The sequence below is a fragment of the Malus domestica genome, chromosome 12 (genome assembly GCF_042453785.1).
Source record: "Malus domestica chromosome 12, GDT2T_hap1".
NCBI lineage: Eukaryota > Viridiplantae > Streptophyta > Magnoliopsida > Rosales > Rosaceae > Malus > Malus domestica.
The window spans coordinates 6101131-6127962 of record NC_091672.1 but is presented as its reverse complement, the minus strand read 5'-3'; the positions used below and the strand labels follow the sequence as shown (position 1 = coordinate 6127962).

Here is a 26832-nt window from a genome sequence, read left to right as displayed (position 1 = left end):
CTTTTCGAATCAAGACAAAGACCCTAAAAAAATAAAAAAAACCATACTGCTCGAGTGTCAAAATATCCAACATAAGAAAACCACCATTTTCTGACCCATCATCCAAAAACTCTCACTTCCTCCGAATCAAAAGTCGTATGTTTTCTTCTTCTTCTTTGTAATAGTTGATACTGTAACAGAGAAAATAGGAGTAAGATGTCTGTTTTGGCAGCCAATTCTCACGTTCTGTGTAGCAGAGAAGTCCATCACAGAGAGCAACGGCCACAGTTCTGGAGCAACGGCGGCGGTTTCTTGCTGTTGCCAAAAGCTTCTGGATTAGGGTTTTTGAACAGAAACAGAGATGGGAACAGGACGTTGAAGATGGACTTGAAAGTTGAGGCCTTTTGGGGCACGGATACCTCGAGACCCACTGTTGTGGAGATGGAAGCAATCAACGACTGTGATCAGCTTGACCAGATTCTCAGCCAGGCACAGGAGAGATCCCAGCCCGTTGTCATTGATTGGTCTCTCTCTCTCTCTCTCTCTCTCTCTCTCTCTCTATGAATTGATGCATGCTAGGCCACTTAAATGTGTTCACATTATTTATCTTATCTCTTAGAAATAAATACGGTTTATTTTCTAGTGGAAGCCTGTTTTAGACTCGCTGAGCGCATCTAAATGGCAGAAGAGCTTATACGACAGGATGACACGAGTATATTGTCATCGCATTTCATGCTATTGTTGTTGATACAATCATACAAAGATATATAAATTTTTGTTCACATAATGTTGTATCGTAGGCACAAAACTAATAAAAATAGTACCGTTACATGTAAATTGCTCTCTTGAACAAGGCTAGCTTGCATATGATAAGCAAACTACAAAATTAACTGTTGAGGCAAAGGTTCATATACCAGTTTCACTTTGACTTGTTTTGAGGAAGTCTAAATAGCATTCCTCATTTTGTCATCCACAGAAATGGAAATTCAAATATAAGGTTTCTTGCAATAGGAAGAGGAATACGATTAGATTAAGAGTTAGTAAGTTAAGTAAACCGAAATTTAAAGTAAATTATCTCTTACCACTAAATTTGGTGACTTGAACATAGTTTTCCCTCTACCAATTGACAGGATGGCATCTTGGTGCCGCAAATGCATATATTTGAAGCCTAAATTGGAGAAGTTGGCTGCTGAATATGACACCAAGTAACTCTCTCTCTCTCTCTCTCTCTCTCTCTCTCTCTCTCTCTCTCAACAAAAATAAGACTTGCCATGTTATCAACTAACTGTGAAACCTTTTTATGTACATAAACACAACAGGATCAAATTCTACTATGTTGATGTCAACAAAGTACCTCAAGCTCTAGTGAAGCGGGGAAACATCTCTGTATGTCTATCTGCATTTTGAAAGAGACTTTCTTATTACACTCCTGATACGCCACTGTGATCTCTCAAACCAATAATGCAATGTCATATGAGAACATTAACACAAATGACTATTACGTTATTCATAGAGATACCACTGTCACGTATCGGGGAGGTGTAAACCCATCCTTTCCATAAACTTTTACCCTCATTATTTACCGTAACATTAATTTTTTTTTCTCGTTTCGTTTTTTCAGAAAATGCCAACAATTCAGGTGAGAGTTTCCCTTTTGCAGTTAACAATTTCTGGTTGTGATAAACAACATTGCTAAACTGTTCTAAATGCATTTGATAAATGTATTTGCAGGTATGGAAAGATGGAGAGTTTAAAGCCGAAGTGATTGGGGGACATAAAGCATGGCTTGTGCTTGAAGAAGTGAGAGAAATGCTCCAAAACTTTGTGTGATAATTCGATTTTCTGATCGCTCAGTTTCCTCTCAATTTTTCTTTTCCGGTAGGCCACAATACTTGCATGTATGTATTCATCACGATATATAATGAAAGAGCAATCTGTACAGTCAAATTTATTTCTCTTCTCAGTGTTGTTTCTTAAGATGTTTGTAATGATGAACTCCGTTTTCGAGCTCGATTTTCCGTTCTTCCGAGGCCTCACCGGACGGAAAATCCTGCGTTCGAGATGAAATATGCCGGAACTCGGCCTCAGCTCCAGATCTTGCTGGATTGTGCAAGGTTGTTTCATACAATGAGGTCGTTTCCAAAGAATGGCCTCCTTGGTAAAATAACTTTGCAAAAATCTATGCAATTAGCATGAGAAAATAGAATAGGTTTTGGCGGATTTCACCAAACTTTCTACTTATAATCAAAACCGTTTGTATTATATTTCACTCGATTATAATTAAAATCGTTTAGTCAATTAACTGTAACAACTAAATAATTCTTCATCGCTTCAGCTAGGATATAACACGATTCCTCTTTACGACATTAAAATCACAGGATGACTGAAACCCCAAAGATAATTTGCGGACAGATCCAGAACGGGTAAAGCATAACAGCAACAGAAAGGCTAAGTTTCGCTCATCCGGCGGGGAACGGAGCACAGCTTGCTGGAGGCAAACATCGTATCAAATACAGATGGAGAAGATTCAAGGAGCTGTTTAGTTTCTTCAGACTGCAGGGTTCCTCACTCTCCACCTCTACAAGGAAGTACACTCGATTGTTTTAGCGAAACGAATCAATGTCAAAAGACTTCACCTAACTGCGACCTCTGCAACTATTTATACATCCCCTAATCTTCACTCGCATTTCACTACACTTTATCATGCATAACCAGTCTCTCCTGCGGAGCAACCTAACACTTAACTACAGCTAAAAGCTTGCAACACTGCTCGTCTCAAGCAGTCAGTTGTACAAACTTATGGTGCGGTGAACAGCATACTAAAACTAACTGATACAGGCATGTCTGTAGATATTACCTACAGTCGAGACCTGCATTCAATCTGTGGTTGTAGGGGTCTAGTAATGTAACGTACCCATCCCTCTAAAAAAGCTTCGCCGCTATTAGTTGTGAATAAACCGTTAACAAGCTACAACATAACAATAGCATAGGTTCATTTCTAACAAAAAAAAATCACACTGTAAGATACATACACCCATACAATAACACATGATTAGAAAACATACCCTTATCAAATGCAATCTTCGCGCTTTCGCATTCACATAAAGGATCAGCATAACGTGATAAGCCCCTCTAATAACCAGTTAACAAGTTACAAGAAGTTAACAAATTAAATTTATGTTCATTTGCTAACAATGAAACAGGTAACAAACATACTCGTAAATGACGTTTATTTGCCATATGTGTCAAAAGCACGAGTCTTCAGCAAGGCATCAAGAGACAAACCTATTTCCCTTGCAGTGATGAAAAGCAAAAACGGTTCGGAATAAAAAGCAGAAATGGAAACAAGAAAAGAAACCAATGAGACAAATCTAACTCTTCCTCATTCATACTAACACAAGAAGTTTAGTTATAAAAGTCTTGAGAGAACTGACAATTCATTACGAAGAAAATCTGCTTATCAATGACAGTGCACAACATTATAACATTGGACTCAATGTCTTAGATTCGAAGCATTTAGACCCGGTAAGTTAATTCCAAACATTGAATTCAGGCTTCCAAAACCATCAAATTCTGCAATTCCAAGAGAAAACCTACTTGAATATCTTAAATGCCAAAACCAAAAACTGCCCTTATCCGCTGGAAGATTAGATCCCGCCATCCTCTCTCCGTATTCTCCACCACAGTCGCATTCCCATATCTGCATTACCAAACACATAAAAACCAGGCAATCAACTTTCCATCCAAGAAAACAATTCAACTCACAAACTCCAGTCCTGTTTAAGCTCCAATTCAATCAAACTCAATTTGTTTTCGAGAACAACCCATTAACCAAAAGCTTAAACAAAACCAACCTGTCTTCCTCAGGAATATTCGTATGTGTTAGCTTAACAACAGTGAGACCAGGTTCAGGTTCTTCCAGTGTAAGCCTCACCTGCAAAATTCAAACATAACACTCAATCCACAAATCACAAAACCAATTAAAACTACCCAAAAGAACACATTCAAACACGAAAAACCCGAATTTCAAATTCCACATACCGTCGAATCAATCCCATCAGGCCAGCTCCCAAATCTCCACTTCTGCATAATCAAACTCCCATTCTGCAACTCCAAATTCGAACCGGTCACCGACCCATCAAAAATACTGATCGGCCCTCCAACCTCCTTGCTTATCTTCGCATTGCTCTGCGTAAAACCCTTCCACCTATTCTCATCCATCAAAATCTCAAACATATCTTTCGCCCTGCAACTGAACTTCTCTGTCAAACTAATAGTCTTAAACCCTTTCTTGCTCTCCTTCTTCTTCGCCTCCTCTTTCTCCACAGCCACCTCCTTCTTCGCTGCCGCCGCAGCCGCCGCCGCCGTCGAATTACTCTTCGGCGCAATCTTCTTAACCTCAATTTCCTCCTTCGCAGGCCCGCCCTTAGCCATACTCTCCACATAGACCCGAACCTTTTCCAAAATCAAAGGCTTCCCCTTCGCCACCATCGCCTCCTTAATCCTCCTCCCAACCGGCCCCTCATCCTTCACCGAAATCTTAACCTCCGGGTCCTCGTCGGCGTTCTCGTCCGAAATATAAGGAATCTCCACAACTCCGTCGACCTTCAGCAGCGATTTCCCGTCGCCGTCCTTCGCCTCCCCCTCCCACGACAGATTGAGGCTGATTTCGTATCCCGGGATGATCTTCCCCTTCCGGACGTTGACGTAGGCCTCGCCGTCGACCTTGTCGACGGTCTTGGTCCTGAGGTGGAGGTTGCCTTCGCCATCGAGGATGGTGAGGTTGTTGAGGAGCTTAGCAAGGAGGTCACGTGACCAGCCAAGGCAGTCGGTCTCCGCCCAGTGCCAGTTGTGGACGTTGGCTCCGTCGGGCCTGTCCTCCACGATCCACCGCTTGTCGCCCTCGCCGTACTTCGCCATTGATTCGAATCAGGAATCACACTCAAAGTTCTAGAGAGAGAGAGTGAGGGTTTGGGATGCGGAGGGGAGAGAAAAATAGGGTGGGGGAAGGAGTCTGGAGGGTTCTTTGGGAGGACTGAGGAGTGTGGAAGGGTCCAGAATTTTGAGGGGCGGCCCAATAAAATAGGGGAATGGAAGGATTAGAAGGATCTGGAAGAAATCCTATTTGGGCCTTTTTTTTTTTAATTTGGATCCTCGCCGGATCCCCGGGTTGGGGATCCTAGAGATCAACGTATGTGGACCGTTGATAAAAAATCATGTGGTCTTAATTAAATTCTTTTTATATTTTTAAAAGTAAAGCAGCCTCGTTTTACCTGAAAAATATTAAAAAGGAAAAAATTGTAACCGCACGATTTTTTATCAACGGTTCACATGCGTTGATCCTTAGCAAGGTGATCTGGCGAGGATCCAATCCTTTTTTTTTGCAATTTCTGTGTTGTTGAAGTGATTGAACTGTCAGTTCATACCTGAACTGGTTTTTGAATCAAAAAAGGGAAAGAAAAAATAGTCACTCACAAATCATGTATTTTTTTTTTTTTAACAAACGAAATTATCTACACTAAGAGGTTAAGGGGAAGAGCCGGGGTAGGCTAAACCTCATAATAAACTAGCAATAATATGGTTCAAAATCGTTTTTGACGATAATCGACCATAAAACCTCTTACTTACAAATGAAGATGAATATCAACGTATCGTAGTACTAAATAGCGTAAATCCTATATTTAGGTCTTTCAAATTATATTGAAAGTTTAAATATTGCATACCAATGTAGAAGATCTTTAGTGTCTCTCTCGAAAGTTGTTCCAGTCACACGACATGACATATTGAGTGACAGTACAGTTCAGCCGATTGTAGTATTACTCAACACATGACATATTTAGTGATAGTCGATTGTATTAATAATCACCCGCTTTGCCACCCAGCTATTTCGATTTCGATTTCGATTTCGTTTCTCGACATTCACATTGTATGGAGGCCGTAGCAACATCAATCAGCATTGACTCGGTCATCTGACCGTATGAATTTAAAATTAAAACGGTTCATTATCTTTTTATCAACATTTAAAGGTTATTTACCAAAAAATTTATCCAGTTCGAAGACCATTTACTGTAATCCACAGGTCATCTAACAAGCAACATTATTGCAATGAACCGTCAAATGATTTGATTTACATGTACAACAAAACAATCTCCATCAAATGAATTTTTCTAAAAATCGTCTTTAGATAATGTCGAAGGGAATAAACAATCCTAATTATGACGTTTGTACGAAAAAATGATGTCAGGTCGTTATAGGAAGAAAAAAACTAATCAATGCAGAGAGCCAAACAATGCCCCTTTTTTATGCCAAAAGACCTACTACCATAACAGGCATTCAAAGAGCATTCAAAGTAGGCCGATTACAAAACCTAATAAGAAAGTTTCGACTAACTTTGTCCAACATTTTTAGTAACTGCGAACAGTGCTTGGGAGCTGCTTACTCACGTGGACAACTATAGCATAATTATTTATGCACAAGAATTCAAAATTTTCGAATTCGTTTCAACGAATTGCATATACAGTGAAGGTTTTCACAAGATTGCTAAACAAATTATCACCTGATATCGCGGACACTCTGGTTCCTCTACAAATCATCATCTGATAGTATCCAAATACAATACTTGCATTGAGTTCGATTGTCCATAAACAATTAACGATGTCAAAGACAACAAAAGTTTCTAACAAGAAAGACATCAATTTATACATATGGCTAACACAAAAGATCAAATAGTGGACGAAACAAGTGAAATGGAGATGCAAAAAGTTAGCACTCGTTGTCTATCATTCAATCTAATCCAGTACTACTATACGTATATACAAAGCTCTAATGGGTCTGCTCCCAAAGCTATGAAAAAAACAACTCACCCGAAAAACAAAACTTGAAAAATATCAGCTGCGATACGAGTACACAGTCAAATTCCACACCCTGATCTAGTGATGCGATGTATCTTTAAGTCAACAGTATATCTTCCACACAGGCCATCAGAAAGAAGCAAACACCGTCTGAAAATATCAAGATAAGGATATCATATGTTAGTCCTCCGAGAAATGTCAAATGCAAATACAACAGTCATGAAGGAGCTAAGGTTTTCCACTTACCTAACAGTCAAGCAATATAAAGTCGCATGTACTAGCTTGTTGGTCCCGTCAGCCAGATGCAGCATGATTGTTCAACCAGATGAGCAGAGACGATTGATGAACAAAAAATTAGTTTGATCATGTCATGAATTCCGGTTGCATTTGCTTTAACTCGTATGTACTAGCTTTATTTCTACGTACTAGGATGCAACTGGCTATAAAACTCAGTGAAGTCCAGCCGAAACAGGAGGAACTTTAAATCAACATGTTGCTGCATGGGCAACTTAGAAATAAAATCCTCAAGCAATGATGAATATTCTTTTGATAGTGCATCTAAATCTTGTCCCATATTCCGAAGAAATTCACCAGCACGTTGCGTGAGGGCTTTCCTGCCTTCACTAATCCAGGATCCAGGCTCTGACGACCTATCATTTGATCGCTTTTTTGCTTTACTCTTGTCTCGAGAGGGTAAAGAGGATTCCATGGTTCTGCAACAAACCATCCAAGACATTAGTTTACGAAGAAAAAGAAAAGGAATGAGGTAGCAGTATTTTGGTTCACAAATAACTGTGATCATACAGAATGAAGAATACCTGGCTTGCAACTCATTAATCCCTTCAGACAATCGATCTGCATGACTTCGGAATTTCAATATAAGATCAAACAAGGCAAAGAGTGAATCATAAAGGGTTTGGGAACGTTCTCCAAGGAGGGATTTCTCCAAAATCGAATGGAGGTACTTTTCATGAGCGGCAAGTAGATCATCGAGGTCCTTAGCCACATCCATTTCATTCAAAAAATTGGACCAAGACACCTCCAAGACTTCAAACATAATATAGTATTGCAAGTTTGAGACAAAATGATTCATCTCATCCCAAAGAACCTGGTATCGTCTCAAAGTTGAAAGCAACTGCAACTTAACTGCATTCGGGAGCTTCATAAATGAACGTGAAGTGATACAATTTGGCTTCATTGTCTTCCAAATACCAATAAGGGCATGCTCTACTCGCCGAAGCTTCCATAAGAAATTAAAAATTCTTAAATACTTTGTCATCACAGATTCTGTAAAAACAGTAACTAAAGGAACCCTTGCATCATATTCCAATGAGAACACATCCCAGCCCCTATCTCCGGTTCCATGTGGCATCATCTTTACCTTCAACCTATCCAATATGTCACGATCATCATACTGAGCATTAGATGCTCGAATTGCAGTTTCCAGCAACCCAGCTAGCTGAAAAGAGCTTATTGTGTTAGCAGGTTCAGAAAGCTCTGGCCCAACTATATCCATTAGATACTGAACAAAGTCACCCTGTCCGAGGAGTAAATACCGCTTTATAGCAAGACAGTGCTCCTTGAACTTGTACTGGTTGTAAATAACATCCAACAAATGCTTATCAACTCTCTTTGCTGCTCCATCAACCAAAGACTCAAGAGCATCAGTTTCACCATATCCAAGACCCCATCTTCTTGTCGTGGTACCAGCAGCAGCTGCAGCTTCTGTTGCAGCATCAGCCCAACCACGATCCTCACAACAGACACGAAGGAAATTGATTGACTTGCCTGTCCTCAGAATGCGTTGAGCAAGCGATTGAGAAATAAAAGAAGGAAGCATTCCGGCATGGAGCATGTAACCTTCCCTCCAAAGAGACTCAGCTTTCACTGGCTGACCCACTACAAAGAATTCTGCAAAAACATCTTCTAACTCCCCTTCCAAAACCCAACTCCTAACCATCTCAAATAGTGGAGAGCATACCCTCCGAAGTAAGCGTCCCATGAACTCGTGCACCAATGGGTCACCATGCTGGGCATGTAAATGAATAGCCCCAGCCATTGCCCCACCCCTTAAAACCCTACATTTATCAACCAAAACAGCCATTAACCTCATTTTCACCATTGGCTCCGCAAACCAAACAGACAATCTCCTCAGAGAAAGATAATTCTCTGAGCTCGCAGTCTCTGAAACCAAAGGAATTGGATTCATTGACTGCGCTTCAAGAACAGCCAACAACTTATAGTAATCGGAGAGCTCATCTTGTAACGCAGCACAAAAGGCCTGCCCAACGGTTCCAACATTGTCAGATGGAAACCCATCCATACTCTCTGAAATATACCCTTTAACCTTCCTAAACAACCACCCCAATTCACAAAGCTTCCGAACCATAATGCGGGTTGCTCTAGGCACCTTAATCAAATCCGATAAAGCATAACCATCAGCACTACTATCAAATTTCACGTACTTGCCATCAATTCCTTGACAGGCATACAACACATCTCTCACCAAAACCTCTTCAGAAACCTCATTCTCTTCTTTAATCAAATTCACAAACTCCCTAAAAGCAATTTCGCGGAGATTTTCCGGGTCTTTAGAAACCAACAATACCCCATTGTTCCAACCCTTTTCCTTATTCTCCCTACCCACCAAAACCCTTGACTCCTTCCCCGATTCGGCATCATTTAACCCCAAATTGGGCAACAAAACCGAAGAATCCAACTGGGTTTTCCCATTTTTCCGATCCTCCGACACAATTTTGAGCAAATAAACGACTGCCCATTTGTTATTTACACTCCCCGGGCCGGTTTTCGACGCGAATTTGGTATAAAGGTCGGCGAAAGTGAGGGCCTGCGAGGACCTACCTTGGGTGGCGAGGCGGCGCTTGATGGACTGGGCTATGGCGGCGGCGTCGGGAGCCACGGACGGAGTTAATCGGCTGGAGATCAAGCGGAAAGCGTAGCGGAGCGAGCTCTGGAATTCCGGGGAGTTTGGAGTCAGCAGGTGAGATTCGGAATTGGGACTTTGGGAGCGGAGGCGGATGACGAGCTCCTTGATCAGATCTGCAGCTTTTTGCTGGTCTTCTTCCTCCATTAGTGAGAGATGAAGGTCGAAGTAGGAAGGGAGAGTGGGGATCTTGCGGGAGTGTGGGAGTGATTTGGTGAGGGTGAGACCGCCAGAGTGTTGAGTGTGACTGCACGGTTTTTGATTTTTTTTGTTGGGCGCGGAAATGGGGTTTTTCTTTTTCGTTTTAGAAAAAGAAAACCGCATTATTATCATGAAGATGAACGCAAAACTAATAATTCTCTCACATTTTCAAAAATTTTCCAACTAAAAATAATTTTTCTTAAATTATTGACTAAAATTTTTTTTTTCTCTTGAGCTGATTTGAAATAATTTTCTAAAATTAGTAAAAATGTAAGCTAGAAAGACTAAATTTGCAAACTAAATAACGTGTAGCCAATAAGAAATAAGCACGTTAATTAACGTTTAAGATAATCCAATTATCAATTTTCATGTCATTTAATTTACAAAAATAGTCTCCATAACATTACACGTAGTAAAATGTCCATGCATGTTTGAATGATCACATTTTGCTTCCTTGTGGGTTAATTGCCCATTTAAGCCTAACAAAAATGTATCCAACAAAGCCCACCATAAGAAAGACGATGAGGCCCAAATAAAGAGGAGAAATAAAGGAGCCTTGTTAAGAACAATCCACACTGTTGGATAATTGAGAGATTAGTGGAGTTGGGCATAACACTTAATAAGGAACTTAATTTATATGATTACATCTAATGATGGAGAATGGTGGATTTGAAATAACAATGATGATGATCAGGTGTTGGCAAATTAGTTCCAAGAAGTGAGTACTAAGTACTAACTACGTCCTCGTCTTTTAATGGATTTGCTCATCCTTTAGCCAAGTTTACGCTATTTGTTAGTAATTTTTCAATATATTATATCTATAAGATTCCTCTTTATGTTAGAATATCGCTTCTATTAAAAAAATGCTAATTACACTTTTCACCCTTCTACTTTAGGTTCAGTAACAATTTTGGTCCAAGACCAAGTCTATGAAAAATTGACACTTTTCAAGTACCTTAAGTTGTGGCTTGTCCTTCTTCCGAAAAAATTGTTACTTAAATTAAACCACAAGGGCAATTTACCTTATATTTATTCTTTTGCAAGGCCTGGCGTAGCCAAGTTAGTTAGATCAAACAGTGTGATTCCCTCTCTAAACACAATTTAAATCCAACTCCCCAATAAATATTTAGAGAAATTAGTCAAAGTGATCATTTCAAACCCCTATTGTTGAAGTCGTCCGTTTTTCAACATGTTTGGGATATTTGATCACTACGCACGTCATCAATCTCTTACCAAGTCTAAAATATCGATGATATCGGAAATACCGGTAGTCCAAAAACACGGAAATTTCGATGGAAATATCGGGATATTATCGATATCGATAAAAAATTGAATAAAAACCACGGAAATTGTAAGAAAAACTTGGAAATTTTTATTAAAACTTTGCAAGATGTTTAGTTAGTCAATTATCTATTAGTTTATCACAAAAATTGGAATGAAATGCATTGCATGATGGATTTAACTGAATTAAGTTGATTATATAGCGAGCTAACAAACATTGTGAGGGTAGAAAATATGTAGTAATTAATGAAAGAAGTTTAAACACACCATAATCATTTATATATAAAGAATTAGTACAATATTTACACTTTATATATTGCATGGTAAGATACATGAGTGACTTAGTACCACATGAAGTTCCTATCAAGGTCTAAAATATCGATGATATCGGAAATATTGATAGTCCAAAAAAAAGAAAATTTCGATAGAAATATCAGGATAATATCGATATTTTAGACATTTACCACTATGTGATTGATATTTAATTTTTCTCAGTTCACCAATTAAAATTTGATACAATCATTTTATCCCATTTCCCTAAAAAAAAAATTTAGAAAAAAATTCAACCAACTTTTCTGATATTAATTCCTGTGGGCTGTACGCTATGAAATGACTATTTTGGTTTTAAGCAAGGGTGTACGTATGAAACTGACTTTCCACTGCAGGCATTTATCGAAAACAGTCATATAATTCTGTGAAATTGAACTGCATATGCAGGTAAAGCTTTTGAGTTTTTAACCCACTAGATCTGTGTTCTTTTCATTGTTTACATACGATGCAAACGAGACAACGTTTGGCACATCAGAATCGCCATCATTGCCGTATTTATCATCTTTGTTTTGTCAGAAATGTGGGGAACGTATGTATGTGTAAATATGCAAATTTCGAAAGCTTCACATTTCGAGATTCATATTGAAGTTATTTATTAGAATTTTTTGAAATCACAGTATCAATGGTATTGATTCCTCCATGTTTGCTGACAAAGAACAAGAATTATAATCATTTTTTATAAAAAAAAATTGGAATCATTTTAGTTTTTGTGCTTCATGCGTTTACTAAAATATGAGTAAAAAAATCATTTCATTCATTTAACTTTCTCATGTGTTTACTTACACGAAAAAAAAATGAAAATTGTAAGTTTTCTCTTGAAATACGCATTGAGTAGGTGTAGTTGCCCCCAATGTTTAAAAATAATAGTGTAAACAAATTTGTCTTGCATGCAGATTATAGTTAAGATTATGATTAAGTGCCTTAATTAAATTAAAATCAAGTCTTTGATTCAAATTATGATAACCATATGCTACCAAATGGAACAAGTTTGAAACCATTGCCATACATAATGCATGGTTTACCTACCCATTAACCCATTAATTTTTTCCTTTTTATATCAAAAAGGTTACCTAATATTCTCATTGTTATATGCCTGATGCAGATACTCCAGTAGGAACAAAAGATATGCCAAATTTTTGTTAATATTAATGCCCAACATTAAGATTAATGTTTGGAACTTGCTCGAATCGAATAATTAAATAACTATCGTGTAATTAACCTTGCTTTAACATCCAATATTTTGGTCTTATTAACAAATACTATAATTTGACGGTATTCTTCCTTAAGTATAAGTCAGATGTTTCAAGTTCGACTTGTGTAGATGACGGACGTATAATCTTTGTATTGAGTTCTATACCTTATTGTAACTGACTCATTGTGTTACTTAGTACAATAATGTTTATACAAAATTCAACATATAGTTTTGATTGTTTCACTGTTTTGCTTAGTGCAAGTCTCCTCTCCTTAATTTGAAGTTCGAGAAATATACATGTGAAGATCTTTTGAGGATCATCTGAATGTTTGGTACAAGTCATTTTTGTGCTCACCAAGTGTTTGATGTAATGCTTACTAGGCATATTTCGACTGGTTGTGTCGATAACACTTGACATATACTTTCAATATCACTCTTCATATTGCTTCGACATATGTTGATATTTGTTGACATATGTACAACATGGTTTGGTTGACGACAAAGACTACCAAGTGTTTAAAGAAATGCCTCGGTGAATAAATTGATTTTTTTTTTACATACTTCTAGCTAAAAACCTTGAACCTTTTAACACTGAAACTCCCAAGGTTCAAATCATGAATCTACCATTGTCCTTAATCATGTCTCATCTCCTTATTATTCTTGTGTTTTTGATACTTTTTTTATTAACAAATGATATTATCTACACTAAGGGGATGGAGTGGGCTTAGTCTCACAATGGGCTAGCAATAATGTGATTCAAATTCGCTTTAGGAGAGAATCGAACCTAAGACCTCTCACTTACAAGTGAAAAGAAATACCACTAGACTGTAGTACTAAACGGCTTATTTTTTTTTATATTTAGAACATCGTTATTGTAATACTTCTTGTACATAATAAATAAAGTAAGATATTGTTTTTTTTAGTACAACAATATATTTTACACTAAGGGTAGGGGGAGTTCGGCTAAACCACACAATGAGCAACTTAATTTGGTATCGAATTCGCCATCCATGAGATATTGTTAAATAAATAATAAAAATATGGGAGTTTTAACGAAAAGTCCGTTGTACTGTTCACTTTAATGAAAAATCACATTTTTACACTAAAAAGACAAACTTGTTACTATTCACTTTACCCTTTATTTTGTCCTTATCGTTAAAACTCAAAATTTTCAAACTATTTTCATTCCTTTTTCTTAAAAATATTTGATGGGTCCAATACTCAACCAAGGACGTGCCGAGGTGGTGTGGTCCATGTTTCTGGTGAATTCTGAATACATTATAAAGCACCAATTAAACTTGTTTGGTTACTAAATATTGTAGGCATATGGGATGGTTTCATGTGTTTTTGACAGGACCACCCTCCAAAACTCCAAAAAAATTGTTTGGATGATTGCACCCCAACAACTTTGGTCTCACAAGACAACAACACAGCTCCCAATCGAATTACTATTTTGAGGCAGCCTATAGGAAGAGGTTATCTTACCTACCTTCCTAGCTTTACCCAAATTGTGAAAATTGAAAACATATACAAAACTTCCAAAGTTCCTAAAACCAGTCAAACTACATTTTGGATTATCTTTCTCTTGCTTAAGAGGTTGGAGCAAAAATATTATATCAAGTTAATCATGTTTAAGTATGAAATGTTTTTTACTATGTGTATAATATTAGGCTGGTTTGGTATTGACGTGATTTAAAAAAAATGCATTTGATATATTGTAGAAATAAGCAGTTAGGTGTTTGGTAGATTTGTAAAAGTTCTTTGAGTTCAAAAAACGGCATCTAAGTGTTTTGTAAACTTTTATATAAAAGCGTTGTGAATATGTACAGTGACCAAAAGGAAAACTATTCATCCTTTTTTAAAAATATTTTCCTATTATTTTCTACAAACTCTCTCTCTTTCTAGAAGCTGACACAGTTTCTCTCGTCTCTCATTTTCTCCATCCAATTCTCATCTCATCTCTCCCCATATTCGGTCCCTCTCTCTCCTTGTCTCGAACTCACAGTTGGTCTTCGGCTCCTACTTCGAACTGTTGCGATCGAAGAGATTAGCGATGAAGCAGTTGACGTCATGGTCAGAATCGGGGGCGGCGGCGGAGAATCGGTCCTAGTTGAAGGAGCTCCGAGATCGAGAGGACCTGCAACAGCGACGGAGAACCAGTGGATGGTGAGATCGGTAACAGTCGCAATTGGAGGAGCTCTAGGGATCGAGAGGATTAGCAGCCGTCGTAATCAAAGTAGCACTAGTGTCGGAGAAACAGTGCGCACCAGTGGATGAGGGGATCAAAGTAGCACTATTCACTCGTGTTTAAAAAAAAAAAAAAAGTAGATTTTTCAAAGTTGCTATTTGCTGCTTCCGCTTTTTGGCTTCGAATGATCCCTAATTTTGGAAAAAAAAAAAGGGTTTGTCTAGTGTTCACCATCCTTTCCACTCAAATTTGAATTTATCTTCCCATAATTTAAATGAAGTTAGTGTGATTATCTTATTGTTGAGACTTTGGATCAATTAGAAAAATTATAAAAACAAAACAAACAATACCAAATACACTTCTAGAAAGATCATAAGTGCACATAAGCAAAATAAAGTGTGAAGGGTGCAATTTGCTCATTAATTTGAGAGGGGATGAGCATTACCATTACACTAATTCTTGTTGAATGGTTATGATTCAATTTTTATGTGAAGAAATCTTGAATTAAAAGACATCTAACGGTAATTAATAGGATGAAATGTTGACTATGTGATCAGCAAGAAAGAAATGACTTTGCGCAATCCGTTTAATTACGTCTCTTAATTCTTCTTTGATTTATTTACTCAATGTTAAATATAAGGGAAAAAAAAACAATGTGCATAAATCACTTCTCTAGAAAAAATACACCCTTATAATAAACATTTTTTATTTTCTAAAAGTGCTTCTAAACATTCTGCAAACATTGTTTTTAATCTCAACAAAAACACCTCCAAAGAGGCATATTTTGTTTTTGTTTCATCAAAGACTTGATAGGAACTATGAGCTAATGCTCTTGTTTGAGTTTTGACTTCCTTTCGTAACCCTAACCAAAATTAAAAGAGTAAATTATTTAATTACAAGATACAAATTGCCAAAGTTCTTGGAAATAGTCAAAGTAATTTCAAATATTTACATCGATATTGCAGTATCACAACGTGTTGACGTGGTATTACAAATCTACAAAATTACACATACAACCACTAATTTACTACAAACTCGTTTGGTACCTTCATTTTTTGAAAATGAAAATTATAAATAAAAAACTGAACAAAAATAATAAAAAAATAAGGACAAAAACTAAAAACGAAAGTGGCTAGCAAACGAGGAGTTGTGACTTGTGAGCTGTGTGAACTGAGAAATTCAAATTTTCATCCTTAGAGAAAAATACAAATAAATAAACTGCAGGTGTCCATCTAGAAAATTTAAAGGCGTCAACGTGCTTGGAAAAAAACATACAAAAAGGACTGGAATATATACAAACGTCGCGTGCGGGTAGAGGCACAATTGGTCCACTCGTTGTGGTAAAATTAAATTTAAGCAAAGAAAACCATTCATTTTTTTCTCACAAATATATATATATATTTTTAATGAAAACTAATGAAAATTGTTTAAAATTTTTGAATTTTAATTATAAGGACAAAATAAAGGGTAAAGTAAATAGTACCAGGATTGACTTTTTAGTGTAGAAACGTGATTTTTCGTTAAAGTTCCTTTTTTTAAATGATAATTTCTCTTTGGAGTAAAACTAAATTTAAACAGCCACTTATTACTATAGTTTAGTGATATTTCTACTCTTTTGTAAGTGAAAAGTCTTCGATTTTCATTAAAGACGAATTTAAACCAGCAAACCCATTGTAATGATTAGTCTACTATCACTTTATTAGTGCAGATAATATCATATATTAAAAAAAAATTATTGAATTAATAATCTAAAAGAAAGCCACTCACTTTTTTTTATTTATTTTTTCAAAAATGATAATTTAAGAAATCATGATTAAGTTTGAACTCAGTATAATAAAAAAAATTGACTGCAATACTTATAATAATAAGTTTAATATGAGTTGAATTGAAAAGTCTTAATTTATTAGTAAAGTTCACCATCAATTGGTATTAATAGGTGACTTTTAAAATTATATTACTGAAAACACTTTTCATTATTTTAATACACCTTCTAAACGAGTCAGTAAAATCAGACAAACAGGGATCAAATATTTTACTTAGAAAACAAAACACAAGAAACAAAAAGAAGATAAAATAAAAACAAGAAAAACAAAAGCACATTTCTTGAGTGATTCTGAAGCATAGAGACAACGGAGGCCATCGATGCCCAGCACCGATACGAGCAAGGCACTCCCATTTTCTTCAATTTTTCCTATCCGGGTAATCCGCGTGTGTGTTGCTTCTGGGCTCGCTTTTCGGTTCTCTTTTTGTTTTTGCTGTTGTTTTTTTCTTTTGATCATTGATTGGGTTTTTGGAGGGGAATGGGGATTTTTTTTTCACTTTTTTTATCGTGCCTGGATTTATTTGCACTGCTATTTTAGATGAAGGGAAAGTTAGCTTTTGGAAACAACCCAGTTTTTGGTTTGAAATTTGGGTATCCGGGTTGAGATTTTTGTTTGAATTTGTCTGCTCTCTCTCTAAGGTAGATATTGGGAAGCTAATTTGAACTTTGGTTGGGTTTTTGGTTGCAATTGTGAATCGGGGTATGCTTTTTGTGCTACTGTTATGGTGTCTATTTTTTTTTTCTGATTGATTGAGAAAGCTGGTTGCTTTTTAATATCTTCTGTGTAAATTTTTGAGCTTATTGTTTTTAGTGCAAATGAGGAATGTAGGTTTTAGTCAAAGCATAGTTCTGAATTGATCTGGGATTGTTCCTATCTTGCTGGATATCTTATAAATCTGAAATTGCCTATGTGATGATCGAAAAGTTGGAAAAGGAAAATCCCTATGTTCCTTGTTTCATCTCTTTTGAAGTTGAAATTCTTTACGTATTTTAGTTGAAATTGTTTTCATGATGCATTTTTTCTTCCTCAATCTCCATAATTTCCTTGCTTCGTATTCTTATGAACTCTGTTATTGCTACCATAATATTTGTGCAGTAATAAATTTTGCATATTGATTTGTAAACTAAGGTTTGAAAAAAGCATAGTGATGTTGTAGTTGTGGGAATTCATGATTTGCCAATCGTTTCAAGAGGGTCTTTACTGTGCCTCGGTGGTATGGATGTCCACCAATCTTGGAATACTCACCGGTAAAACAAATTCCAAATTTTATCCCAATAAGCGATTTGGTGGGATTATAAGAGCTTCAAGAGCATTTTTGAAGCTACTATGGAAAAGTGGAGATATTTATAGGTGTAGCCTTGTAAGGTCGACTATAGGAGATTGAGAACTTTTGATATCACAAAGCAACTGAAGTCTAATCTGACCTGCCTATACCTCATAAGCTTTCTAAGTGCATTGAGCTGAACAACTGTTTACATTTAATGAAACCTTTCTTGATAACCTTCTTGTTATTTGTCTTTTGTCTGGACTTTGGACTCCAGTTGAATAGTACACTCTTTAGAAAGTATTTCATCCATAGCATGTGATATAGTTATATATAACTCTTTGTTCATCTTGTTTTGACAGAGGTAAGCATGTCTATGGAGAATTGAGAGCGGAATAGAGGGCAAGTAGAATACTCCTGTCTTATGAGCCAGAATTTTGTTCTATTTGAATCACTTGTGGCTCCTGGGGGAATTTTATAAGGGGGTTTTTAAAGATTTGAAACAGTCCTGCTCCTGGGGACACTTTGCGAGGGTATTCTTGAGTTTGCAGATTATGACATGGCAATCACAAAGTCAGAGACAGGTAGTAATAGTATGCTTAGTAAGACTACCCCTGGTTTGGGTGGAAAGCATGGTCTTTATTCAACCAATGGTGTGCATGAGTTGCTTGAGTGCCCTGTCTGCACGAATTTGATGTACCCTCCTATTCATCAGGTACATTTGCAGTTAGGACATATGTTTCACCTGAATCTTCTGTTTCTAAATTGATCCTACAATATATCACAAAATCTTGCAGGCTATAGTCTTTGAAAATTTATTAGCCTTGCCTTTGTACTAGCTATAGCAGAACATTTAATGCTTGCAATCGTACTTGAAAGTTTATTAGTCTCTTCCTTTTCTCCTTTTGAATTTCTGGAATTGACAATTGGGACCATGCCTGGACTCATGATCTTCATATGTTATCTTAGTATAGTTCTCATAATAGTTCTGTGTTGTTCTGCTTTAATTTATTCTGAATATAAATGTATGAAACTCTCATGCCCTCCCCCTTTCTCGGTTTAAATGAGAAAAATAAGATTGTTATGCCTCTGTATATGTATTATGTTGTGAGTCTTGTGACCCCTTTGTTTTAGTTGTTATTGCCAACATGATTTAGTTAATTATATGTATTATTGTTCATGCTATCCACAGGCTACCGCACTACAGTCGACCATTTAGTTTTATTACTCTTAATTTTCGGGTTTGCTGAAGACTAAATTGCAATGGCTATGTTCCTTTTATTCAAGATAAAATTATTCGCTTATTGACTTTTGGGGGTTCAGATTTCCTTGAAGCCCTTGAAGTGATCAATCCCTCACTTTCTTGACTCTAATTTTACCCTCTTCTTGTAATTGATCACGGGGTATTGTCCTGTCAATCTGGAATCACATGTTCTTTATGAATCAGTTCTTTTGTTTTAAAATTCTTGTTTTGCAGTGTCCTAATGGCCACACAGTATGTTCGGACTGCAAGATAAGGGTGCACAATTGTTGCCCCACTTGCCGCTATGAGCTTGGTGATATAAGGTGTTTGGCTTTGGAGAAAGTTGCTGAATCATTGGAACTTCCATGCAGATACCAGAGTTTAGGATGTCATGATATTTTTCCTTACTACAGCAAACTCAAACATGAACAACACTGTCGATTTCGTCTATATAATTGCCCTTATGCTGGATCTGAGTGCTCTATTACAGGTGACATCCCCACTCTCGTTGCACATCTTAAAGAGGATCACAAGGTTGACATGCATGATGGGTGCACCTTCAACCATAGATATGTTAAAGCGAACCCAAATGAAGTTGAAAACGCAACTTGGATGCTTACTGTAAGTTTTTTTAATTTTAATATTCTAAAGTGTTACAAAAACTATAAATTTGTGTAGTTAAACCCTGTACCATTTTTAATTTTTCATTTTTGGTGCGTGTACAATGTTTAGTAGCAATATTCATATTGATTCAGCTTGGAAAATTTAATTTTTTAATGTGTACTACTGACCGGCATATTGAATTATGTTTTCTCCCGCAGGTCTTCAATTGTTTCGGAAGACAATTCTGTTTGCACTTTGAGGCTTTCCAGTTAGGAATGGCTCCAGTCTACATGGCCTTTTTACGATTCATGGGTGATGATATTGAGGCTAAGAAATTCAGCTATAGTTTGGAAGTTGGTGCAAATGGCCGTAAGCTAATATGGCAAGGGATCCCTAGGAGTATCCGCGACAGTCATAGAAAAGTCCGTGACAGCCAGGATGGACTCATTATTCAGAGGAATCTGGCTCTCTATTTCTCAGGTGGGGATAGGCAAGAACTAAAGTTGAGGATTACTGGCCGTATATGGAAAGAAGAATGAGATCTGGATAGATGATTGGTGTTTAGGTGTACAGTTAAAAACTGAGACTGTCTAGGGTAGCTCCACGTTGAAGCGTCAATGTGTTTCGCTTCGTTTTCTTCGTTTGAACTTGAAGTTGAAGTGACTGAGCAACAGGGTATTTTGAAAACTTACTTATCTGCTGACCGCTGCCTCGGTAAGATCAGAGCTGCAGCTTAGCGTCAGAAAACGGATATTTGAGTTATTTGATGGGTTTGATTGTTTGTGCATGCTTTGCTTTCAAAAGTGACACAAAGTCCTTGGCTTCATATGTATCTAAATACACCTATTGCCATGTATTTTGTACCTATTGTGTTTCTGATGTAATGTGGCCATTAACACCATATGGCCTGAATTTATGAATCCATTCAAGAGATTTCTTCTTTTTCTCGGCCAGGTTGAATCAAGCTTCTGCAAAACTAGCATTGTTGGCAAATTAATTGGGCATAAACGTTCTCATGGTCACCGGATGACCAAGTGATGCGTGGTTATTTACCCTTTCATTTGATATCATAGGTGGAGAATAATTAGATGTGCTATTTGTGTAATCGTGTGTTCATCTCAACCTTTGATATTAAATTCAAAGGTACAATGAATCTTTGGTCACTTGGTGAGCAAGAGAATCGGATTTTTTTTTTTTTTAACAAATGATATTATCAACACTAAAGTGAAGGGAGAGAATGAAACTCATTAATTGAGTATGATATTCCTTCAAAATAGAGCAGCAGCTGCTCTTTTAGGTTGGAGTACAGCCAAATTCGGTCAATTCATAACAAAAAAATGTGGCAGGAACATGACATGATACATGACGACCATGTGCTTTAAATGAGGAATGTCCAAGCGACACATTTGTGAAGCAATAATTTGAGTCACCAATTTGTTCATGCCAATGTTTTATTATTGACTGATGTGACAATTTTTTGTTTTTGTGCATAGATCAAGTCTTGAGTGAGTTCAGATAAGAAAAAAACAAAAAAACACACTGTCAAGTCAGTTAGTATTGTAAAATCAGCATCTCAAGTATTGTGAAAGTACAGATTGTATTTGGGATTCTGAAACCAGGAATAATTGCTGCTTTCACAGGAGAATTTCAATAAGGGTTTATAACTCAAAAGACCAACTCAAAAGTGATGAAAATAAGTGTGTTCTTATACTTTTTAGCAAATCAAAGTCACTGAGCAAGTGAGCTTGGCAGCATATATACTGTATCAATTGTATTAGCAAAGCAAATCAAGCTTCCATGGCATGAGTACACCTTCATTTTAGCATTTTGTGTCATTGGTAATACTATGTAGAGAAAAACTTACACATAATTTTGTATTATTGGCATGAGACACCACTATAATAAAATACGCAAGACTGTAATGATTTGACTCACTTGATGGAAGTCTCAAGTTTACAGGAAACATTTTATCTGCTGTATGATTCTCTTGCTGAGACTCTATCTACAACATTTCTTTAGCTATATAAGGTTTTGAAAATTCTTTGGCATATTGTCGTATTTTCTCGTTCTTTCTTGGATTTTCTTCTACTTTCTTAGGCACCAGATGAGCAACGTCCAGACGTGGATAAGCGCCATGCTTACCGATGAGGAGACCTGTACGGACGTGTTTGATGACGTGGAGGATGGGCCCCCCAAGACCGACGTGTCGAACCGGGTGGAGAATGTGAAGAAGGTGACCAGCAATGCCCTCACGCTCGTTAACAGCGTTGCTGAGAAGGGCGCATTCTGATCAAAGTCGAGCCTCCATCTCTGGTTTTAGTAGTTTTTGACCGTTGGAGTTGTTGATTTAGTGAGTTAATTAATGAAGATTAGTAGTGATTTAAGTCCCACTTTACCGTCAGTGGGAGCAACATAAATAGTTAGTTTGTGTTGCTTTTTGTACGGTTGGACTCCGTTTTCTTCTTCTCTTGGGTTTCATTGCATGTTAATGTTGCTGCAATATATATTGGTCTAATTGGTTATTTGGTTTCCAGTTGCTCTGGTCGTAGTTTATTAGGGTCCATCAACAAAAAAGAAGAAGAAATTAATCGGGGAAGAACATTTTTTAGGGTTAATTTATAAATTAATACTATTCAAAAAATTATTGGAGAAAATCAATTATTTTTTTTTAATTTTTATTAACAAGATTTGATTTGATTTGATTTCAGGCTCCATTAAAATTGTTTTTTTCCCCTAAAATGAGGTTTCTTTCCCCTACTACATAAACCCTCCCAACCCCACCGCAGCACATGTACAACCGCACATGCATGCAATCATGAACAATACCGAACGCACGAGACAACCCAGTTTCTATTAGAGTTTGTGTTTTTGATATGTATTTCAATGGAGTTCTCTGTGTTAGAGTTTGAAGAACAAGACAACAATGGTGTATAGAGAGAAGGTGATGGAAAATGTCTCTTGGATTTTCACTCTGCAACAAAAAATACATTTTGTAACCGTTATATATGTAGAGGAAGGGAGATCCTTCACTCACCAATACACAATACAATCTTAACCATTCATTGCTATCATCCTATGAGATGATGCCACTTGTCTTATTCTATCACTTAGATCCTATGCTAGAGAAGAGACCACTTGGACTATGATCCAATGGTTCAGATTACATCAGAAAATTAAATCACATAAAAGGAAATTCAAAATTTGTAACTTTAGATTCAAGATATCAGCTCAAGGGTTACACATCAACACTCCCTTCTAACCCTTTAGCTGATTTCACACCAAGTAGTTCTCTTAGATAAACAAATCGATCCTTTGACAAAGCCTTGGTTAGTATATTTGCAATCTGGTCTTCTGTTTTGCAGTAAACAAGTTCAATCTCCTTTGCTTGGATAGCTTCCCTGATGAAATGAAATTTCCGACTGATGTGCCTAGTTCTCTGGTGAAGAACTGGATTCTTTGCCATTGCTATGGCAGAAGTGTTATCACACAAGATTGGTGTGCCTTCTACTTGCTCATCTCCAAAATCTTCAAGTACAAACCTTAGCCATTTAGCCTGTGATGTTGCTTCTGCAGCATTGACATATTCTGCTTCTGCAGTGGACAATGCCACTGTGTTTTGTTTGATTGATGCCCATGAAAACATACCGGATCCTAGTGTAAATGCATATCCTGAAGTGCTTCTCATGTCATCCTCACTTCCTGCCCAGTCATTGTCACAATACCCTATTAGAGTAGTTGTCTTCCTTTTCACAAATTCAATTCCAAAATCAAGAGTGCCCTGAATATATCTCAACACCCTTTTGGATGTTCCCATGTGTTTCTTTGTGGGGTTATGCATGAATCTAGCAAGTAAACTAGAAGCAAACATTATATCCGGCCTTGTAACAGTCAAGTATAACAAGCAACCTACAACCTGTCTATTTCACTTTCATTTGTTGCTTCACTACCATCTATCTTGCATAACTTCTCATTCACAGCTAGTGGTGTTGCCACTAATTTGCAATCTTTCATCCCAAATTTCTCAATAAGCTTCATTGCATATTTCCTCTGGTGGATAAAAATGTTTTTATCTGTTTGTACTACTCCCATGCCAAGAAAATGATGAAGTAACCCCAGATTAGTCATCTCATAATGCTGCATCATGTCATTCTTGAACTCTTCAAGTAGTTCTGGACAGCTTCCAGTATATACAATATCATCCACACAGAGTGAAACAATAATGATACCTGAAGCTTCACTAGTTTTGACATAAAGTGTTGCTTCACTAGAGCTCTTTTTGAAACCTGCCTTGCTAAAATAGGAATCTATCTCATCATACCAGGCTCTTGGAGCTTACTTCAACCCATACAGAGCCTTGTTCAACTTATACACCTTGGTTTCTTCACTCTCTTTCACGAAACCTTGTGGCTGCTCAACATAAACCTCATCCTTCAAAACTCCATTCAGAAAAGCAGACTTTACATCCAACTGATATAGATTCCATTCCTTCTATGCAACAAATGCTAACAAGGTCCTAATAGTATCCAATCTTGCAACTGGAGCGAATGTTTCATTGTAGTCTATCCCAGGCTTTTGGGAATAACCTTTTGCCACCAGTCTGGCCTTGTTCTTCTGCACTGATCCATCAAGGTTCAGCTTGGTTTTATAAACCAACTTAACACCAATGATTGGCTTGTCAAATGGTCTATCAACTAGCTCTCATGTGTTGTTCTTCTCAATCATTTCAAGCTCAGATTTCATTGCATTTTTCCATGACTCATCTAGAGTAGCTTCTTCATAGTTTTCAGGTTCTACAATACACATGTTACACTGAGCCATGATCTCATCGATACTTTTCCATTTATGTGGTGTGTGGTCAGTTGCTTGAGAGCTTTCAAAAGCATTCTTACTTAGTGGTATAATAACATCCTCCACTTGAGTTGATGTATCCAATAGTTGACTTGGTTCACATACTTCAACTTGTTTCTGTTTTTCACTACAATCTGCCATTTGATTCTCAGCAATCATGGGGACTTGTATTTCACTCTTATCAGTGTTCTCCCACTCCCATGAAGCATTCTCATCAAAGAGTACATCTCTAGACAAGATGATCTTACTGGAGCTCGGATCAAACACCCTGTACCCTTTTTCACAGACTCCATAGCCTACAAAAATACATTTGCGACTATTTTCTTCAAGCTTATGCCTTAGTGTTGAGGGGATGTACACATAGTATAGTGACCCAAAAATCTTCAAATGTGCAATACCTGGTTTTCTACCAGTGTATGCTTCAAATGGAGTTATATTCTTGAGAGACTTTGAGGGACATATATTAAGTATGTAGACTGCAGTGTTCACAGCCTCTGCCCCAAATGCATAAGAAAGACCCTTTTCATGCATCATAGACTTTGCCGTTTCCACCACAGTCATATTCTTTCTCTCAGCTACTCCATTATGTTGAGGAGAATATGCCATGGTTAATTGCCTCTGAATTCCAAGTTCATTGCAGTACTTGTCAAATTCGGTTGATAAGAACTCTCCACCCCGATCACCCCTTAGACATTTCACCTTATATCCACACTGCAACTCTGTCATTGCTTTAAACTTCTTGAAACAATCAAATGCACTTGACTTGTTCCTGAGAAAATATACCCATGACATCCTGGTACAATCATCAGTGAACAACAAAAAGTACTTATTTCCAGAGATAGATTCAGTTTGCATTGGTCCACAGATATCTGTGTGAACCAATTCCAATGGAAGTTTAGCTCTCCAAGTTGATTTTGATGGAAAAGACTCTCTGTGTTGCTTTCCTAGCATGCAATCTTCACACACAATATAGGTTTTCTCCAAATGAGGCAATCCATGAACCATTTCTTGATCTTCAAGCATTTTGATGCTTCTGTTATTTAGATGCGCCAAACGTTTGTGCCATATCTGCATACAGTGTATCACATTTGCTTTCAAGGCCAACTGATTTGTAGGCATCATTGTAAGAGGAAAACACCTGTTGTTTGTCATCTGCACTCTAACAACAAGATTGTCCAGTGACCAACCATCGAAGATATTCACCACATTTCCTCCAAACACTAGATAGTACCCGTGCTCCATCATCTGTCCAACACTTAGCAGATTCTCTTCAAGTTTAGGAACAAGCATCACTTCTTGAATGTGCTTTCTTCCCAATTTGGTCTTTATCACAAGAGTTCCCCTTCTTGCAACCTGAACAATTTCTCTAGTTCCCATCTTCACCCTGGAAGTCAGATTCCTTTAAATGTTGATTAGTAACCTTTCATCACCTGTCATGTGATTACTACAACCATTATCAATGTACCATGAGTGATTCACCTTCACATTTGTCACCTTATGTATATTTTTATTTCCATGGCAGTCTCTGAACACATGCCCAAGTTTCCCACAACCTGTGCATCTAGGCTTCCCTTCAAACCAACATTTGCCATAATGCAATTTATCACAGTGTCTACAAGCTGTTTTGTTTCCATCATTAGATACATTTGGTTTGTGAATAAAATTGGGCTTATTATCCCTTTTCTTTCCTTTGGATTTCTAGTTTTTCTGAAATTTTTGATTTCCAGAATAACCTACTCTCTTAGGGTTTTTACCTCCAACATTTAGATTAGCAAAAACTCGTTCTGTACAGTTTTCAGCATGTCTATTCAATCTGAGTTCAAAGCTTTTTAGAGAAGCAACTTCCTCTTGAACCTCAAGAGTTTCAAGGTCCTTAGAGTGTTCAATTACGGAGCAAATAGAGTCATATGATCTAGGCAAACTAATCAACAATTTTTGCACAACTCTCTCTCTTTAGACAGATCCTCACCATAACTCTTCATTTGATTCATTATATCAAACAATCTAGTAAGATATACAGATAAGGATTCACTATCTTTCATACGAGTGTATTCAAATTCTCGACGCAAACCTTGCAATTTTACG

The 26832-nt window shown here is 37.1% G+C and overlaps 4 protein-coding genes and 1 long non-coding RNA gene across 8 annotated transcripts; 2 read left to right on the top strand and 3 right to left on the bottom strand.

Annotated features, from left to right (window-relative positions):
* LOC103413571 (thioredoxin-like 3-1, chloroplastic) lies at window positions 1–1935 on the top strand. Of its 2 annotated transcripts, XM_029090417.2 has the most exons (6): window positions 1–135; window positions 212–503; window positions 1110–1184; window positions 1299–1365; window positions 1601–1618; window positions 1711–1935. In XM_029090417.2, exons 2-6 carry the CDS (start codon window positions 361–363, stop codon window positions 1807–1809), a joined length of 402 nt encoding a protein of 133 aa, XP_028946250.1. In that variant the 5' UTR covers window positions 1–135; window positions 212–360; the 3' UTR covers window positions 1810–1935. The 2 variants fall into 2 exon arrangements, with proteins under 2 accessions (XP_028946250.1, XP_008350256.2); XM_008352034.4 differs by having other exon boundaries at window positions 51–503.
* Window positions 1936–2210: 275 nt separating this feature from the next.
* LOC139190241 (uncharacterized) lies at window positions 2211–3337 on the bottom strand. 2 transcript variants are annotated; one of them, XR_011574331.1, is made up of 4 exons: window positions 3196–3337; window positions 3045–3111; window positions 2837–2947; window positions 2421–2557 (listed from the first exon to the last, which is right to left on the bottom strand). It is a non-coding gene; the product is annotated as an uncharacterized lncRNA (long non-coding RNA). The 2 variants fall into 2 exon arrangements; XR_011574330.1 differs by lacking the exons at window positions 2837–2947; window positions 3196–3337 and having other exon boundaries at window positions 2211–2557; window positions 3045–3189.
* A 3-nt stretch (window positions 3338–3340) lies between these two features.
* LOC103413570 (uncharacterized) lies at window positions 3341–5051 on the bottom strand. Its single transcript, XM_008352033.4, has 3 exons — window positions 4021–5051; window positions 3834–3913; window positions 3341–3679 (listed from the first exon to the last, which is right to left on the bottom strand). Exons 1-3 carry the CDS (start codon window positions 4897–4899, stop codon window positions 3586–3588), a joined length of 1053 nt encoding a protein of 350 aa, XP_008350255.3. The 5' UTR covers window positions 4900–5051; the 3' UTR covers window positions 3341–3585.
* A 1670-nt stretch (window positions 5052–6721) lies between these two features.
* LOC103413569 (gamma-tubulin complex component 3-like) lies at window positions 6722–10088 on the bottom strand. Its single transcript, XM_029090416.2, has 3 exons — window positions 7649–10088; window positions 7077–7543; window positions 6722–6980 (listed from the first exon to the last, which is right to left on the bottom strand). Exons 1-2 carry the CDS (start codon window positions 9919–9921, stop codon window positions 7249–7251), a joined length of 2568 nt encoding a protein of 855 aa, XP_028946249.1. The 5' UTR covers window positions 9922–10088; the 3' UTR covers window positions 6722–6980; window positions 7077–7248.
* A 6892-nt stretch (window positions 10089–16980) lies between these two features.
* Window positions 16981–20852, top strand: LOC103449667 (E3 ubiquitin-protein ligase SINAT2). Of its 2 annotated transcripts, none has more exons than XM_008388993.4 (4): window positions 16981–17165; window positions 18416–18768; window positions 19531–19917; window positions 20118–20852. In XM_008388993.4, exons 2-4 carry the CDS (start codon window positions 18613–18615, stop codon window positions 20436–20438), a joined length of 864 nt encoding a protein of 287 aa, XP_008387215.2. In that variant the 5' UTR covers window positions 16981–17165; window positions 18416–18612; the 3' UTR covers window positions 20439–20852. The 2 variants fall into 2 exon arrangements, with proteins under 2 accessions (XP_008387215.2, XP_008387216.2); XM_008388994.4 differs by lacking the exon at window positions 16981–17165 and adding an exon at window positions 17173–17488.
* The last annotated feature ends 5980 nt before the right edge of the window (window positions 20853–26832 follow it).

Coding starts and splice junctions, on each gene's coding strand:
- LOC103413571 (XM_008352034.4), top strand. CDS start 196: ATGTCTGTTTTGGCAGCCAATTCTCACGTTCTGTGTAGCAGAGAAGTC. Junction 504..1,109: donor CAGCCCGTTGTCATTGATTG/GTCTCTCTCTCT, acceptor ACCAATTGACAG/GATGGCATCTTGGTGCCGCA. Junction 1,185..1,298: donor GCTGCTGAATATGACACCAA/GTAACTCTCTCT, acceptor TAAACACAACAG/GATCAAATTCTACTATGTTG.
- LOC103413569 (XM_029090416.2), bottom strand. CDS start 9,921: ATGGAGGAAGAAGACCAGCAAAAAGCTGCAGATCTGATCAAGGAGCTC. Junction 7,544..7,648: donor ATTAATGAGTTGCAAGCCAG/GTATTCTTCATT, acceptor GGTTTGTTGCAG/AACCATGGAATCCTCTTTAC.
- LOC103413570 (XM_008352033.4), bottom strand. CDS start 4,899: ATGGCGAAGTACGGCGAGGGCGACAAGCGGTGGATCGTGGAGGACAGG. Junction 3,914..4,020: donor CTGATGGGATTGATTCGACG/GTATGTGGAATT, acceptor TGAATTTTGCAG/GTGAGGCTTACACTGGAAGA. Junction 3,680..3,833: donor AATATTCCTGAGGAAGACAG/GTTGGTTTTGTT, acceptor TTGGTAATGCAG/ATATGGGAATGCGACTGTGG.
- LOC103449667 (XM_008388993.4), top strand. CDS start 18,613: ATGGCAATCACAAAGTCAGAGACAGGTAGTAATAGTATGCTTAGTAAG. Junction 18,769..19,530: donor TGTACCCTCCTATTCATCAG/GTACATTTGCAG, acceptor CTTGTTTTGCAG/TGTCCTAATGGCCACACAGT. Junction 19,918..20,117: donor ACGCAACTTGGATGCTTACT/GTAAGTTTTTTT, acceptor TTTCTCCCGCAG/GTCTTCAATTGTTTCGGAAG.